This window comes from Pseudonaja textilis, chromosome Z (assembly GCF_049901715.1).
Source record: "Pseudonaja textilis isolate UNSWEBS1 chromosome Z, rPseTex1.2, whole genome shotgun sequence".
Lineage (NCBI taxonomy): Eukaryota > Metazoa > Chordata > Lepidosauria > Squamata > Elapidae > Pseudonaja > Pseudonaja textilis.
This window is the reverse complement of record NC_142008.1, coordinates 60,258,767-60,274,533: the sequence shown is the minus strand read 5'-3', so window position 1 is coordinate 60,274,533 and position 15,767 is coordinate 60,258,767. Positions and strand designations below refer to the sequence as shown.

At 43.2% G+C, this 15,767-nt stretch overlaps 1 protein-coding gene across 31 annotated transcripts in view; it reads left to right on the top strand.

Annotated features, from left to right (window-relative positions):
• Positions 1-15,767, top strand: part of CLASP2 (cytoplasmic linker associated protein 2) — a 289,137-nt gene that overhangs the window by 30,299 nt on the left and 243,071 nt on the right. For all 31 annotated transcript variants that reach the window (XM_087915720.1, XM_087915696.1, XM_087915693.1 and 28 more), the window contains one exon: positions 8,606-8,703. In XM_087915720.1, the coding sequence (XP_087771846.1) occupies positions 8,606-8,703 (98 nt within the window). The remainder of the gene's footprint in view (positions 1-8,605; positions 8,704-15,767) is intronic.

The window sequence follows — 15,767 nt, the reverse complement described above, 5'->3', positions numbered from 1 at the left end:
CTCCATCCCGCTCTGGGTACCCCAAGCCCACTGGCAGAACTAGGTCTTCAGTGCCTTTCAGAAGAGTATTAGAGGGGGGGGGGGCATTCTAATCTCTAGGGGAATGATGTTCCAGAGAGTGGGCGCCACCGTGGAGAAGGCCCTTCTTGGTCCCACCAGGTGTATCTCCTTCAGGGATGGGACCCACAGCATTCCCTGCCTCCCTGCTCTAATGGGCTGGGTAGATTTGACCGGCAAGAGGCATTCCTCAGATAACCTGTCCCCAAGCTAGGAAGGGCTTTAAAAGGTGGCAACCAACACCTTGAATTGCACCTGGAAGCAAATCGGTAACCACTGCAGCTCCCGCAGGAGAGGTGAAACGTGCACACCGGAGTCAGGTTACTGCATTTTTCACCAACTGGAGTTTCCGGATGTTCTTCAAGGGCAGCCCCATGTAGAGTACGTTGCAATAATCAAGATGAGAAGTGACTAGGGCATGAGCCACTGTGAGTAGGGACTGTTGGTTCAGGAAAGGGCATAACTGGTGCACAACCCGCAGTTGCGTGCAAAGACCCTCCTGGCCGTGACTTTTACCTGCTCTTTGAGCAGGAGCTATGAGTCCATGAAAATTCCTATATTTCGCACAGGGTCTGTTTGGGGTAGTACCACTCCATCCAAAACAAAAGGTGGCAATTCTCCCTGAGCCAACGAACCCGAAACCCAGAGCCACTTGCAAGGGTTTAGTTTCAAACCTGTTGCTCCCTATCCAGCCCCTAACGGCCTCCAGGCACTGCAAGAGGGAGGACACAGCAACACTTAACTCATCATCAGCATATTGGTGATACTTTAGTCCATGGTGAGGGATAATCTTACCCAGTGGCTTCATATAAATGTTGAACAGGAGCGGAGAAAGTACCGAGCCCTGCGGAACCCTGTAAAGCAGTGGGCCTCCCGCTCCCATCCCCCAAAATCTCCCCAGGAGAATTCCATGGTCAATAGTATTGAAAGCCGCCGAGAGGTCAAGTAGAGCAAGGATGCATTACCTCCATCCCGCTCCTGCCAGAGAACATCCAGAAGTGTGATCAATGCTGTTTCTGTCTCAAATCCAGGCCTGAATCCTGACTGGTAGGGGTCGAGAAAATCTGTTTCCAGAAATCTCTGAAGTTGCTGCATGATCACCTTCTCAACAATCTTCCCCAAAAAGGGAAGATTGGAGACAGGTTGGAAATTTTCCAACCGGGCGGAGTCCAAAGATGGCTTCTTAAGAAGAGGGCAGATTACAGCCTCCTTAAAGTGCTAGGGCACCTTCCCCTCCTGTAGGGAAGCATTCATCACTGCAAGAGCCCACCTGCCTGTCACCTCCTAGGAAGCTTTCACAAGCCAGGAGGGACATGGATCTAAAATACAGGTGCTTGCGTGCATACTCCCTAGGATCCTGTCAACTTCCTCAGAAGCAACAGGATCAAACTGTTCCCAGATAACAGGGCAAGAACCAGAGGTGGTATTCAACTGGTTCACACTGGCTCAGGCGAACCGGTAGTGGTGATTTGGCATGGGTTGCCGAACTGGTGGCAACCCCTGGCTGGCCATGCCCCCAACCCGGTCACCCGGTCGCCGACTTATCCTGGTTGCTCTCCTAGCTTTCCCTACCAAGTGGCGGCCATGTGCATGTGCAGCAGCCCCAGGGCATCTGCCTGCCTGCCTCCCCTCCCGGAGCATGTTTTCTTCCTTCTCTCAGCGGACATGCCTCTTCCAGCCTGGCCCAGCCTGGCCAGCCAGCGGGTGGATGGGCAGACGTCCTGGGGCTTCTCATCTCCCTTGTTGCAAGATGCCTACAGCTGCTGCATGCTTTTTTCAGTGCGGCTTCTGGACTGCAGGTGGGGGTGGGGGACCATGGAGCATGATTCTTTGTCGGCCGCATGGCCCCTTTGCCTGCCACCGCTTCCCTCTCCCACTCGCAGTTTGACACTTGTTGGACCCGGAACAATTGTCCCTGGTTGGCCCCGCCGCGCCCGCCTGGTCGCACCTGTGTCGGCAACAGGCGTCATTTTGAAGTTGAGGGAGAAGTTTGGGAAGGAGATGTGGAGGGTCCTGCAGTGGCCGGGAGAGGAATGCTGCTGAGAAGCAGGGAAGTGGCCTTCTAGTGGTCCGACCCGGCATTCAGGCCGGTGGGCCACGGGAAGTCAGAGCACCAAGGGAAAGGGGGATTGCCAGGGGAGCCACCCTCTCTGTGCCAAATTGGGACCATTCGGGGTAGTCCTAGGAATTGGGTGAGTCGAGCCGCAGTTCCTTGCCTTCTTAGCTCAGGGAACGGATGTTTTCTGCAGGAGGAAGACTGGAGGGGAGTGACTCCTCCAGTGTCTTTGCCAGATTATTTGAACACTTAAAAGCGAGCATAGCTAAAGGTGCTGCTGTCACACATAACCCCAGGCCTCACCCTGTGGCTCAGTAAAGCCAACACCAAAGAAGTGGGTGTTCAGGTGAACCCTGAGTGCAATGCTCACTCGGATGTCGGCTGCTCCAGGTCAACTGACCTCAAAGCCCCTCAGGCCAGCTGAGCCAGGAACCGTTGTTCCCAGGCTTCTACTCGTCCGTGCTTGGTCGGCATTTCTTTACCTTGCCTGAAGCGGCTGCTCCTACCCCTCCCCCCCTCCCTCGCCAGGCCTGAGAAGGTAAGGGCGACGAGGGATAGTGAAGCAGCCAGGTCCCTATCTTCCCCGCGCTCTCTCCCACTCTCTCTCTCTCTCTCTCTCTCTCTCTCTCTCTCTCTCTCTCTCTCTGTGTGTGTTGTGCGTGTCTCCCTCAAAGACATGGCCGCGTTCTCCATCTTCCCCGGCCACGAAGCCATGCGGGGCCATGGCAGCGCTGGCTGGGAGAGAAGGGAATATTCTCTTTCTCCCCCTAGTGCTGCTGCATCCAGCTGGGGGAATGCCCCAGTGTGCTCTACTGCCGCCAAAGCTGCCCAAGGAAATTTCCACCACTGGCGCATTTCCAGGACACGTTGCCACCACTCTCCCCCTCTGTCTGTCTCTCTATCTCTCCCCCCTCTCTCTCCCCTCTCCCCCCCCGACATGGCTGGGCCAAGCCAGCAAGCTCTCCTTGGCGCTCTTTGCTACTTCTTTCATTTCTTCTTTTTGGAATGCAGACTGGCTGAACAGTGATCGGGCAGCTGCTCCCTGCGCGTGTGCGCTCCCCCCCCCACTCCACCACAGCTACCAGTTACAGGAGGAGGAGGATCGCCTGAACACGACTGGCAATTGTTATTCAGCCAGTCTGGATTCCAAAAAGAAGAAATGAAAGAAGTAGCGAAGAGTGCCGAGGAAAGCTTGCTGGCTTGGCCCAGCCGCGACTTTGAGAAAGAGAGACACACACACATACACAGGCACAGGCACAGAGAATGGGGGAGAGAGGGGGGAAGATAGGGAGAGAGACAGAGACACAGAGAGAGATACGGGGGTGGGTGGGTGGGAAGCTCTTGAGAAACTCATTGCCACCAGACTGTGATCTGACCATGACAAGGGGACCGAGGACAAGTCCACCAATTCCAGGTGACATAGACACTATTTAAATAGGTCATTTTGGCTGTTTGTCTGTTTCCTTAAACATGTCTGATAGAGGATTCTGGTTGCCTCTGGTTATCCTATGACCAATGATTGGATTTGTTCCAGAAAAACCAGTGTAGCATTGACTAGTGCACATTTGCCACTCAGATAGTTATCTGCAGGTATCTTGCGGTTGCCTATGGAGTTGTGTATAGATCGTCCTCCACTTACTGGTATAATTGAGCTTGCACGTTACTGTAATAAGCCATGGCAATCATAAGGCCTGATTTTACAACTTTTTTTTTGCAGTAGTCATTAAGCAAATTACCATGGTCATTAAGTGAATCTACAGCTTATAAAAGTACTGTGTTTGTTAAATAAACCTTTTGTTTGCTACGGGGTGTTTTTGCCGAAAAAAGGAAGTAAATCTAGTTCTAGGCAGAAATGTTGTAAACTACAGTTATATAACTCTAAGATGCTGTAAACAGCCATAAATAGGCTTGAAATGTCATGTGATCACACCAGGCTTTGGAGTGGCAGTCCTAAGAACTTTCAATTTGAAATTTTTTTAGTCATCATCATCATTTAGCCATTGTTCATCCACTGCAGGATCAAGAGTTGTTTCCAACCTGTCTTAAGCGTTTTTTTGTCAATTGTGCCAGAGGTGGTATTCAGATGTCTTGGACCGGTTCAGGAGAATGGATAACATAAATTTTTAAGTGCTTTATAGAACTGGAAAATAAAACCTCTGGCTGGCCCCGCCACTGGCTGCCTGCTCATCCCTGCTTGCCACTTGCCCCACCCTGCTTGCCCCACCCCACCCAGTCATTCCTTGCCCGCCACGCCATTGCTGACCTGCCTTCTCCCGCCATTGCTGCCTGCCTTCTGCCGTGGTCCTGATCTCTCTGGGTGCATGATTGTGAGGGAGTGGACAAATCGATGCCTGGCCTATATGCCTCTGCTGCTGTAAGCCCTGGTCGAGTGCCAACGACTCCTGTGCTGGCCTAGGCCACTGCGCTGCCCTACCCCATCATCCATGGGCTTGTCTGGCTTGCTTCGCTGCCAGCACCGCGGCTCCATTGTATGCAGCGCTTGCTGCCTAGCTAACTGCCCTAACTACTGTCCTCAGCCTCCAGCAATGCTTCCCGGCGCTTCCCGCCCCTTTCCAGAGCTTCCCACTGTTCCCAGAGCTTCCCGTGCTTCCTGGATCTTTCCGCTTTTCTCTGAATGCCAGCTGAGAAGCCACATGGCCGCATTGGCTGGGATAACAGGAGAGCACCCTCCCCCCTGGTTGGGAAGCCACATGGCTGCACTGGCTGGGAGAACAGGAGAACATCCTCCTCCCCTCGGCTGGGAAGCCACATGGCTGCACTGGCTGGGAGGACACTTGCCCCATATGACACTGCTCACCTGCCTGGCCAGTGTGTATCAGAAGAGAGGGAGGCAGAAAAGTTCGGCCAAGTCTTCTTCTTGGGCATACACACATAGCGTGCACACAAGAGGCTGGGACCACTTGTGAGGAGACGACACGTGGGCGAGTCCTTCTGGCCCGTAAGATATGTGCATACTTGATGTGCCTGAGAAGGAGGAGAAGATTTGCCGAACTTTTCTGCCTCCCTTTGCAGCGTGAAGGCGCCGCTGCAGTCTGTCCCTTTAAAGTACTTCAACGAATTGGTGCAGTTCTTTACTTGGGCAGCCCGACAGCTGCAGTAACACCTGCATCAGGAACAAGCAGTGCCACAACAGTGAGATACAATAAGATGGGGTGCTGCAAAACTTGTTCCGTAAAAATTAGTGCACTTCTGAGGGGCTTCTGGCGAAAAAACAACAACCCCAAAACAAAATCCATTCAGCAGGCAGACTCAGCAGACAGTTGCGATCTTTACATGGGCTTTTATTTCATCAGCCCATGGGTGGAGGGGGGGGGAAGATACGTAGGAAATAGCCCCATCTCTATAGCATCGGTCATGTGACTGAGCGGGCATGGCCAACTTGACATCACTCACAGCAAGGTGCCGCTTCACCTTGCTGTGAGTGATATTGAGTTGGCCTCACCCACCCAGTCACATGACCACCTAGCCAAGCCTACCAAGCTACGCCCAGAGAACTGCTGGTGGTAAATTTTGAATCCCACCACTGAATTGGGCCCACAATAATTGCTGATGTCATTTGATCTTGTTTTATCTCTCTTTTGTGGATGCTTTTTATCAAGTGGAATCCATTCTATGACTGCCTTGGTCCACCTGCCATCAGTTCTTGCTATGTGACCAGCTATTTCCATTTCAATTCTTTTATTCTCTTGATAATACTGTAAACTTTCATATAACTACATACAGGTCTTTTTATCTTGTCTTATAATGCTGAGCATTTATCTTTCCATGGCTCTTTGTGCCATTCTTAGCTTTTGTATCGATTGTGAGTTTAGTTCCATGCTCTATTGACATAGCAGGTAGCATACACTGATCAAAAACTTCAGGCATAAGGGAAGGTTGTTCTTGAAAATTATGCTTAGCTTGCTGAATGCCGGCCAACACCATTTAACACGCTATTCAATTTCCTTTATTGTGTCACCTTTCATTGAGATCCATTAGCCAAGATATATATAGTGGCCTATGTCTAGTTCTTCTCCAGGTATAACAAATGTTCTTTCTTTGATTAATTTATTAAACATAACCTCTCATTTTCAGGTTTATTTTTAAGCCAAATGGTTCTCCTGTTTTGTGCAACTCTTATATATGTCTTCATAGCTCTTCTGGGTTAGGCAGACATGATATTCTTCCGATTAAAATTGGAATTCTGATTTTTGGGGAATCGCCTTCCCACCCTTTCCCCTTCTTTCTCTCCTCCTTCCCTCCCTTGGAGCCCCCCTGAGTCGAGTTGCTTGCTGCAGCAGGCTCACGCGGCTCCAGTCCCGCGTTGCCTCGGGAAGGGAAAGGCAAAAAGGAAGACCCGCGGCGGCACTTAGCAATGGCAGCAGAGGCACCGGAGGCTCAGGCGCAGCGGCTCGGACAGCCACAGAGGCGCGCAGAGCCCCAGCCGGACACCTGAGCGGAGCCCGGGCGGTGCAAGTGGAGGCCGCTGAGCTGCAGGAAAAGGGAGCTAGGCAGCCACAGACCAGCCGTCTCTCCGTCTGACGGCCTCGGCCAAATCTCTGCCTCCCAGCGCGCTTGGTCCTCTGCCCACAGGCTTCCCCGGCCCCTTGCCAAGTGGGTTTTCCGCCCCAGCCTGGCAGGGCCCTCACTGCCTTCCCCTCGCCTGGCCGGCCGGCCTCCTTCAGCAACCCAGCTGCCTCGTGCTGAAAAGCGCACTGCCAGGCGGGGGCCACGCAGCACAGGACAACACGCCACGGCCCGGCCCTGGTGAGGGAAAGCAGCGGGCGCTCCCCGGGCGGCAGCCTCGGCCCCGCCACCAGGGAAGCGGCTGCCCAGCTCCGGAGCTGATCCACACCTGACCGGCTAGAAAGGAAGGGTGTGTAGTGTTGGTGTTGTGTGTGCGATTTCTTGGCGCGCGGCGCGGGGTCTCTTGGCCGGCCCCGATTTTTTTTTTCAGAGGGGAATATCATGCCTGGTTATGGTTAGGGTTAGGTCTTGTGAGAAGAGAACTGTCAAGATTGATTCATTCTTTCACCTCCATTTTCTCCTCTCACAGCTTGACAAAAAAACAGGCGGTGATTGAATGGAATGCAAAGGTGGGGGTGGGGCTGATATCTAAGCAACTGAGGTATCTCTGGTACCTCTGGTTTTCAAAGATGCTAAGTGTGGCTAGCTGTTTTCTCATAACAGAATGAACAGAAGTGATTGGTGGTCATAATGGACTGTGGGTGGCTCAGAGGGAAAGGAGGAAATAACTATACTTATGTTTGCTCTGGAAATCCAGAGCTGGTTTCATTTCTGTGCCAATGTAGTTTTTCATTAAAGTATTATACTCTTGTAAAGCTATGTTCCAGGAGTTTCTTTTTCTTCAAATGCCAATTGAACAGTTGAAAAAGAAAAATATTATTTGCAAATCTTAAGTGATTTAAATAGGCACCTTTGATTTTTATTCCAAATTTTGCCCAATCTAGTTTGTGAAATACTTCTTCAAGGCAGACTGAGAAAAGGATAGGTGATATAGTATTGCCTTGTCGTACACTTTGTTCTAAGTTGATTTCTACTTTAAGATAATTAAGGCAAATTATTGCCATTGTTTTTTTCATATTGATTCAGTAAATTTATATAAGCAATATTGGAATAGTATGTAATTGATGTCATTTTCTTTGGATGGAATTCATTGTGGATTCATGGCCCTGTCAGGATTGGACAAATTGTGATTTTTAAATATAACTTGGCTTTTACAGTAGATCTTTTAAACTTTATACTTTTGCTATACATCCTGTTTATAGTGTAAACTGCCAAAAGTCTATTATAGATTTGAAAGATTTTAAGTGTGATATGTAAGTAAAATAAGATGCAGTAGATATTATAGTTATAGTTAAATACAGCATGATTTGATCAGTGATATTACAGCAATAGTGATACAAAACATGCTTTCAGCAAATAAGGGTAAATATTTTCTTGGTACTATATACTTTTATTGAGGAATTATATTTGTCTAGTGCAGATAGATAATACTCAGCTTATAACAGTTTATTTAATGATGATTTGAAGTTACAATGCCATTGAAAAAGGTGACATGACATTTTTCAAAACTATGACTGTTACAGTATCCCTATGGTTACATGATCAAGATTCAGATGCTTGTCAACTGTCTTATCTTTATGATAATTGTAATGTGTTGGGGTTATGTGATCACCTTTTGGGACCTCCTGACAAGCAGTGTCAGTGGGTAAACCAGATTCACTTAATGACCATATTACTAACTTAAAAACTGCAGTGTTTCATTTAACAACTGATGCAAGAAAGATTGTAATTTGGGCAAAACTCATTTAACAAATGTCTCACTTAGCAATATAAATTTGGGATTCAATTGGTATCTTAAGTCGAGGACTACCTGTGTATTATGCAATATTAAATTCCAGGAAATTACCAAGATAGGTTATTTTGATATCTTTCAGATTTATTGATGAGCATCTTTCATGTTCACAGGTGAGAGACGCTGCAATTTTGGCACTTGTGGAGATTTACAAACATGTAGGAGAAAAAGTAAGAATAGATCTTAACAAGAGAGGAATTCCTGCTGGAAGGTGAGTTTAATAGTTGTCATAAAGGCTATTAATACTAATACACACACCCACTCACACCCACACCCACACACCCATACACATGCATAATGATTATTATGCACGAACTTATTAAAATCCTTCATGAAATTTTTTTCTCAAGCTTTCTCAAGATTTTTGGGGAAATCAGTTGATCTAACAGTTGACCTGAAGACAATATTAACAACACCATCTATTTGCTAATTTGTGGCTGAAATAGATGGCAAATATTTCTCCTGCAAAAGCAACCATTTTGTCATGTTCTGCTTCTAACATTCTAACATTATAGAAGAAGCTATGTTAATCTATGGCAGCCAAAAATCTGGAGTCCAGTAGCACCTTTTCACATTAGCACATATTTTTTAGAAGACACTACAACAGATGCATGAAATACAAGTAACATCTGATAGCAAACTATTTCAACTTCTCAGGACATTCTATTATATAGCTCAAAGTAACAATTTCAAGGAAAGAAAACAAAAATAACATCACAATTATATGAAAAATGGCTAAACTCACATCAAAGGTTTCATGTTATCTCAGAAAGTCTCAACACAGATGGATTTTAACACATTATAGTTAATAGATAATGTACTTATAATTCAGCTCATAACCTCAATTTACATAACAAACCTATGTTCCCCTCCTTTTCTATTTCACCCCAATTTACAGGTACATCAGTTTATTCATAGTATGTATCTGTTAGAGAGCTAATTTGATAAAATTTTTAAAGGCATCAGGTTAGAAACTGGGAGATTGTGAATTCTAGTCCTGCCTTGGACATAAAGCAAGCTAGGTAATCTTGGATTAATTATTTTTCTTAGCCCTAGGAAGGAAGAAATGACAAGGCACTTCTGAAAAACCTTGCTAAGAAAATTGCAGAAAATTGTCCAGGCAGTCTCTTAGAATTGGACACAATGAAAAGAAAAATAAATTGTATCTGATGTTAAAATTTGTTAGACTGAAAAAGTGCTACATGTTTTTTCTGATTTGCATCTTTTCTTTATTGAGAAAGTAGAATAGCCAAACATTTGAAAAACCTGGCTTTTGTTTCTTTTGCCATTGGTTTGACAATTTTTGTTGGAGTCTAATATCCTTTGAATGCTACTGGAAAGTAAGGTTGCTTTAAATGCTCAAAGAAATTCACAGGAAAATAATGTTGTTAAAACTTAGCCTTAACTAAAAGTATACGGATCAATAGGATTGGTTTTCCAAAATCTTGGAGAGTAATAGAAGTGAAAGTAAAATCTAAAATAAAAATGCCTATATGAAATATTGGGAAAGTTCTAATGGAAAAGTTCTAGTTAGATTATTCTAATAATCTAATAAACTCCCCTTTCCTTAAAAAGAATACCTCTATACATTAGAAGAAAAGTTGAACAATTTTACTAAGCTTTCTTCTCTTTTGCCATGAAAAATCCCAATTACTGATTCATACAGTACATTATCAGTCCCATCATACATGTAAATGTATGATAAATCAAAGCATATTTATTTTCTATATCCAATTTTGAGTTTGTCTGGGGATGAATTCTGTTCTAGTTTATTGATTTCAATTTCCATTCACTTTGGAGACATAAATAGAGCAACAAAATGCATATGCTTAAGTACTTTAAACCTTGTAAAAGTAGAGTTATAAGCTATTATAAAGGAATTAACTCCATAAGTGTACTGTTTCTGCATTATAAGTAACAGCTGATATTTGCTATCAACAAATCTTGCTTAGCATCCATAATCAGTCTACTGGCTTCAGAGAATTAAGCTAATCAGGGATATGACTTTGAATCATGGCGGGATGGGTCCAGTTATTCTTATAGTGTGAAACAATTTCAAAGTATATATGGAATAATAATTATTGTTATTAATGATGCTATTAGGTCTATACACTACTGTTTTTGTATATGTAGTATGACAATCAAATTGGAGTCAAATCATGTCGGCATTGTGAAAAAAAAGTTATGATAAATACAGAATGACTTATAATCATTTAACAACAGTCCAAAATTATGACTCAGAAAAGGTGCTTTATGGCTCATAGAGCATTTTGGTCCTTGTAAAACATTGCAGCCCCATCGCTATCCTGGGTCATGTAATTGCAATCTGGATTCTTGGCATTGTATGAACTTATAATAGTTTGCCAAGCATCCTGCAATCAGGTGATCATCATTTAGCAATCTTTTCTGTCAATTTCCTCAGAAAGTCAATGGGAAAGCCAGCAGGGAAGATTGCTTGTGTAGCCTGCTGAGAGGACTCTGTCTTATGTCTTGGTACTGGCTGAAAGAAATGTTGCCTGACGGGAGTTTCACTTCTTTGATAGGATGTAGAAATGGAACTCAAATCCCAAAAATGTCAATTTCTCATGCTGTCAAAGGGGTTCTAGACATGGAGGAGAGCTGAACTCCTTTGGACGTACAGGCTCCATTCCTACATCTTGCTGAAGAAGTCCTCTTTCATGCGTGGAAGGGAGCTGAACGCTTTCAGAAAGCAGTTCTTCAGGCTAGTCTCCAGAAATGAGAGGAAGTTGAAATCCAAACAGAGAGCAGAGTCAGAAAGAAAGGTGAGGAGCCTATAGAGCCCAGCTCAGTCAGATGAGGGAGGCCTGAAATAATGTTTCTTGCTCACCAACTCCTGTTTGGACTTTGGCAGAGAGTATTTTCAACTCCTGAAGGAAAAGTTGCAGTGGTAAGGAAATGAATGTTGGGTGCCATAGAGGGGTGCTGGAGGCTGGCATAATTGTCATTCTATTCCAGAGCTAACAACAGTGTTTGGATAGTTAGAAGACAATAAAGACAATAATGACTAATGAAATTAAACCAAGGGAAAAGTACTTTAAGAAATTTAAAAATGGAATCGAATAACCTGGAAGATATTTTTGAAAGAGAGATAGGGGTTTGGGTGGATACTCTGGAGACCTGGCAGTTTAGCAGGATAGAGATGGGAGAAGTATCCAGACTGAATGGTGAAGACACAGATATTGATAGAGATAAAGATCCAAGAGAGGCATATGGGAGCTAAAGCCAAAAAATGAATAAGAATTGAAATATTATTAAAAAGGAACAAGAGATAATGGATAGAAACATGCCTTTATATGAAGCAATAGTTAGATGGAAAGATTGGAGGTTGAAAGATGGTATTATAAGGTATGTTGACTGGTACTTGAATGGTGTATTGTGTCTTTAAACAACCAAATAATGAAGGACTATGTCTTAATAAACATGTGTATTAATACTAGGATTAGCAGTGGTGACCTGATTAGAAGCTAGAATAGAGGTAGAAATAAGAAATAGGGGGAATATTAGCAGATATAATTTTTATATAACAGAAGTAATAATTTGATGGAAAAGATCAGAGGTTGAAAGATGGTATTATCATATATGCTTATAATATCATTGGCATTAAAATGGAACATTGAAATATTGAATAAAACTTTAAAACATGTATATTAATATTAGGATTATGTAAGTTTGATTAATATAACAACTATTATGGTTATCATTATTGATGTTTGCATCAAAATGAATTATACCCAGAGGCCACACTGTTCATGATATTGATGTATACTTAAAAATAAAAATCCAATAAAACTTGGAAAAAAATACTGTTTGGATTTTGTCAGGGAAAGGGGCCCGTGTTGGCTCCTGTGGTAAGACACTGGGCTTGCTCACCATTGAGGCCAGCAGCTCAGCAGCTCAATTCCTATGAGTGAATAAATTATGGAGCGACAAGAAAGGAGCCTCCCCCAATTGCCTTCTGACATTCAGGCGTAAAGGTAACACCACCCATAAAAATTCCTTTCACAGAGGCAGCGAGCCATCTTGGTGATCCCTGGGTAACATATGCCATATGCTAAATAAATAAATTGGCTGGGAAAATGTTCAGCACCCAAGTCCTGAAAGAACTCCAGGTTCTTACCCACTCCCCTGAGACATCCACGCTCTGCCTGGGCCTCTGTCTGCTTAGTAACCTGCATGTTCATTTGACCACAAGCAAGAGTACCAGGATAGTGGTCATTGAGCCAAGCAGTTGTATAATGTCTTGCTTAATGATCACTTAACAATCAAGAGTCCAATCCCAAATAAGTCCCATAAATAAAATCTGTTCAGTCCTATAAAACTAAATTACCTGTATGGTGTTGATTTTATCTAAATTTGGTATAATGATGGCTTGTTCTGGTAATTTGTTTTGTTTGTTTTGTTTGTTTGGTTGATGTATTTTGATAATGATATCAAGCAATGAAGAGAAGCTTTACACCACAAAAACTATTTATATGCTCTATTGAATTTCACTCTAATGCTGCTTCTGAGAACAGACTAGGATTGTCTTTTGATTATTACCCCAACTCAAATTAAGCCAAACCCATTGGGCTGTATAACACAGGCTAACAGATATTATTGTAAACTATTCACATTCATGTCTTAGAAATTAGATAGTCTGTTCATGTTATAAATGTAAATTTTAAATAATTGAAAACTATGAAAATCAATTTCAGAAAAAAGTACAGTCATGTGAAAAAGAAAATATACCCCCTTTGAGTTCTATGGTTTTATATATAAGGACATAATAAAAATCATCTCATCCTTAGCAGTTAGGTAAATATAATCTTGGATGAACAACACATGATATATTATACCATGTTATCAATTATTTTACAAAAAGAAAGTCAAAATGGAGAAGCCACGTGTGAAAAATTGTTACTGCTTTCATAGGAATGAAGAGGCTAAGTAGCAGCCAAGTGCTCTAATCAAGTGCTCTCAATCAATTGATCATCAGCATATATAATTATATAAAAGCCGAAGTTTTATGAGTTTGCTGGTGTCCAGCATTGAAGTGCGTGTTAACACACTGCCAAAGAGGAAAGACATCAGCAATGATTTTAGAGAAACAATTGCTGCTGCCCATCCATCTGGGAATAAGGCTATTTCCAAAGAATTTGAAGTTTATCATTTTATAATAAGGAAGACTATTCACAAATGGAAAATATTCAAGACAGTTGTCAATATTCCCAATTAAATGAATGTGAATGTCCCAGCAAATTCACATGCAATGCTCAAAAAAATTGCAAAAGAATCCAAGGAATACATTTCAGACTTGACAGGCCTCAGTTACCATCTTAAATGTTGAAGTTCATAAATAAGACAATTAGAAAAAGACTGAAGGTATGGTTTGTTTGGAAGAGTTGCCGAAATAAACATCTTCTCTCAAAAAAGAACATGGCAGGATTTGCTTATGTTTGCAAAGTTGCATCTGAACAAATCACAAGACTTCTGGTACATTGTCCTTTGGACATATGAGACCCAAGTGGAGATGTTTAGACATAATGCTGTCAGCATTCCAGAAAAACAAACTCTAACACCAAAACTCCAAGACAGACATTTTCTCAAAGTTCCATTTTATTACAGCTGTCATACTGGCAGAAAACCAGAATTTGAGAGTTCCAGGTTTTCCACCAGTAATTAAAATTCAAAGACCCATCCTCTGCACCAACAGTCCATCACATGGCCCAATCACCATCCATCCCAAAAGGAGACAATTCTCTAATCACTCCTCAACCAGGTGCAGGAAGACATGACCTTGACTGAAAAGAAGAATGCTATTATGTCTAACTACATACACCCTATGAAATCCCCCCTTCCAATTTCCCAGGCTCAGGAATGTGGCAGCATGGAAGCTGCTGCTAATATGGCTTCCAAAGCTGACAAATGCACAGTGCCATATTTGGTGAAAACCAAACACAGCATATCAGCACAAACATTTCATACAAACTGTCAAGCACAGTGGTGGAGGGGTTTAGTTTAGTTTATTGTCATTGAACCTCGTACAATAAAATTAAATGCCATCTTCAGTGTACATCATACATAAGAAAACTATAAAAATAAAACAAAACACATCCTTCACATTCTACACAATTGCAAGACAATGATTCCAAGCATACCAGAAAATCTATAAAATAATGGCTGAAAAAGAAAAGAATTAGGTGTTGTAATTAAAGTCCAGACCTCAAACTGATTGAAATACTATGGCAGGACCACAGCAAATCGTAAATCACCGAACCGGTAGTTTCCCTGGCTTAAACCATAGCTGGCTGAAGAATTCTGGGAGTTGAAGTTCACAAGTCTTAAAGTTGCCAAGATTGAAGACCTCTGACTTAAACTTAATACAACACCCAGATATATTTAAAGCCACTAAACATCTTGGATTAATCTTGAAACAGAACTAATTTTGTTTTAACACATATACCTTCAATTCAAAGCTAGTTTTTATGAAGACCAAGTCAAGAAAAGGAGATTGGAAACAAAGCAAAGGTTAACCGTCTCTTTCTTTCTAACCCTTTCTAAATGGCAAGTAGAAGTGACCCTTTCTACTTGCCATTTAATTACCAAGAATTTACCACCATCTTCAAATTAAAGGGTTGCCTTCCAACAACAAGAAACACAAGTTTACAAACTGCCTGAATAGTAAAACAGAACATAATTTTCTATGTTAAATGTCAAACCACAGAGTGGAAGAGGGAAAATATTTGAGAAATATTTACTGTGCTTTTTGCTTGTCAAATTTAAAAGGCCATTGGGCTCCATAAAGGTTGTGACAGCAATAGAAGTAATGAAGGAGCAGCTAGGCAAACTGCTGAATAGTCTGAATTATGCTTTGGAAATTGTGTAACGTATGCTCTGAAATTGGGCAAATGAATGAGACCTAAAGGTAAGCTGTTCTCTACAAAATCCACTTTGAACTTACCACACTAAGCCTGGCATGAAAAAGCAGACCAATTTACTAGTTTGCATTTCAAATACTAGATTGCATTTCATATTCCCAGAGGTTGTGGGAGGAGCTGCTGGCTGCTTGTGAAGGAAGCAGAGGGTGAGTAGAAAGGAGAGGGGCAGTTTGAATTGCTTCCATCACATTTCAAATTCCCAGAGGTTGTGGGAGGAGCTGCTGGCTGCTTGTAAAGGAAGCAGAGGGTGAGTAGAAAGGAGAGGGGCAGTTTGAATTGCTTCCATCGCATTTCAAATTCCCAGAGGTTGTGGGAGGACCTTCTGGCTGCTTGTGAA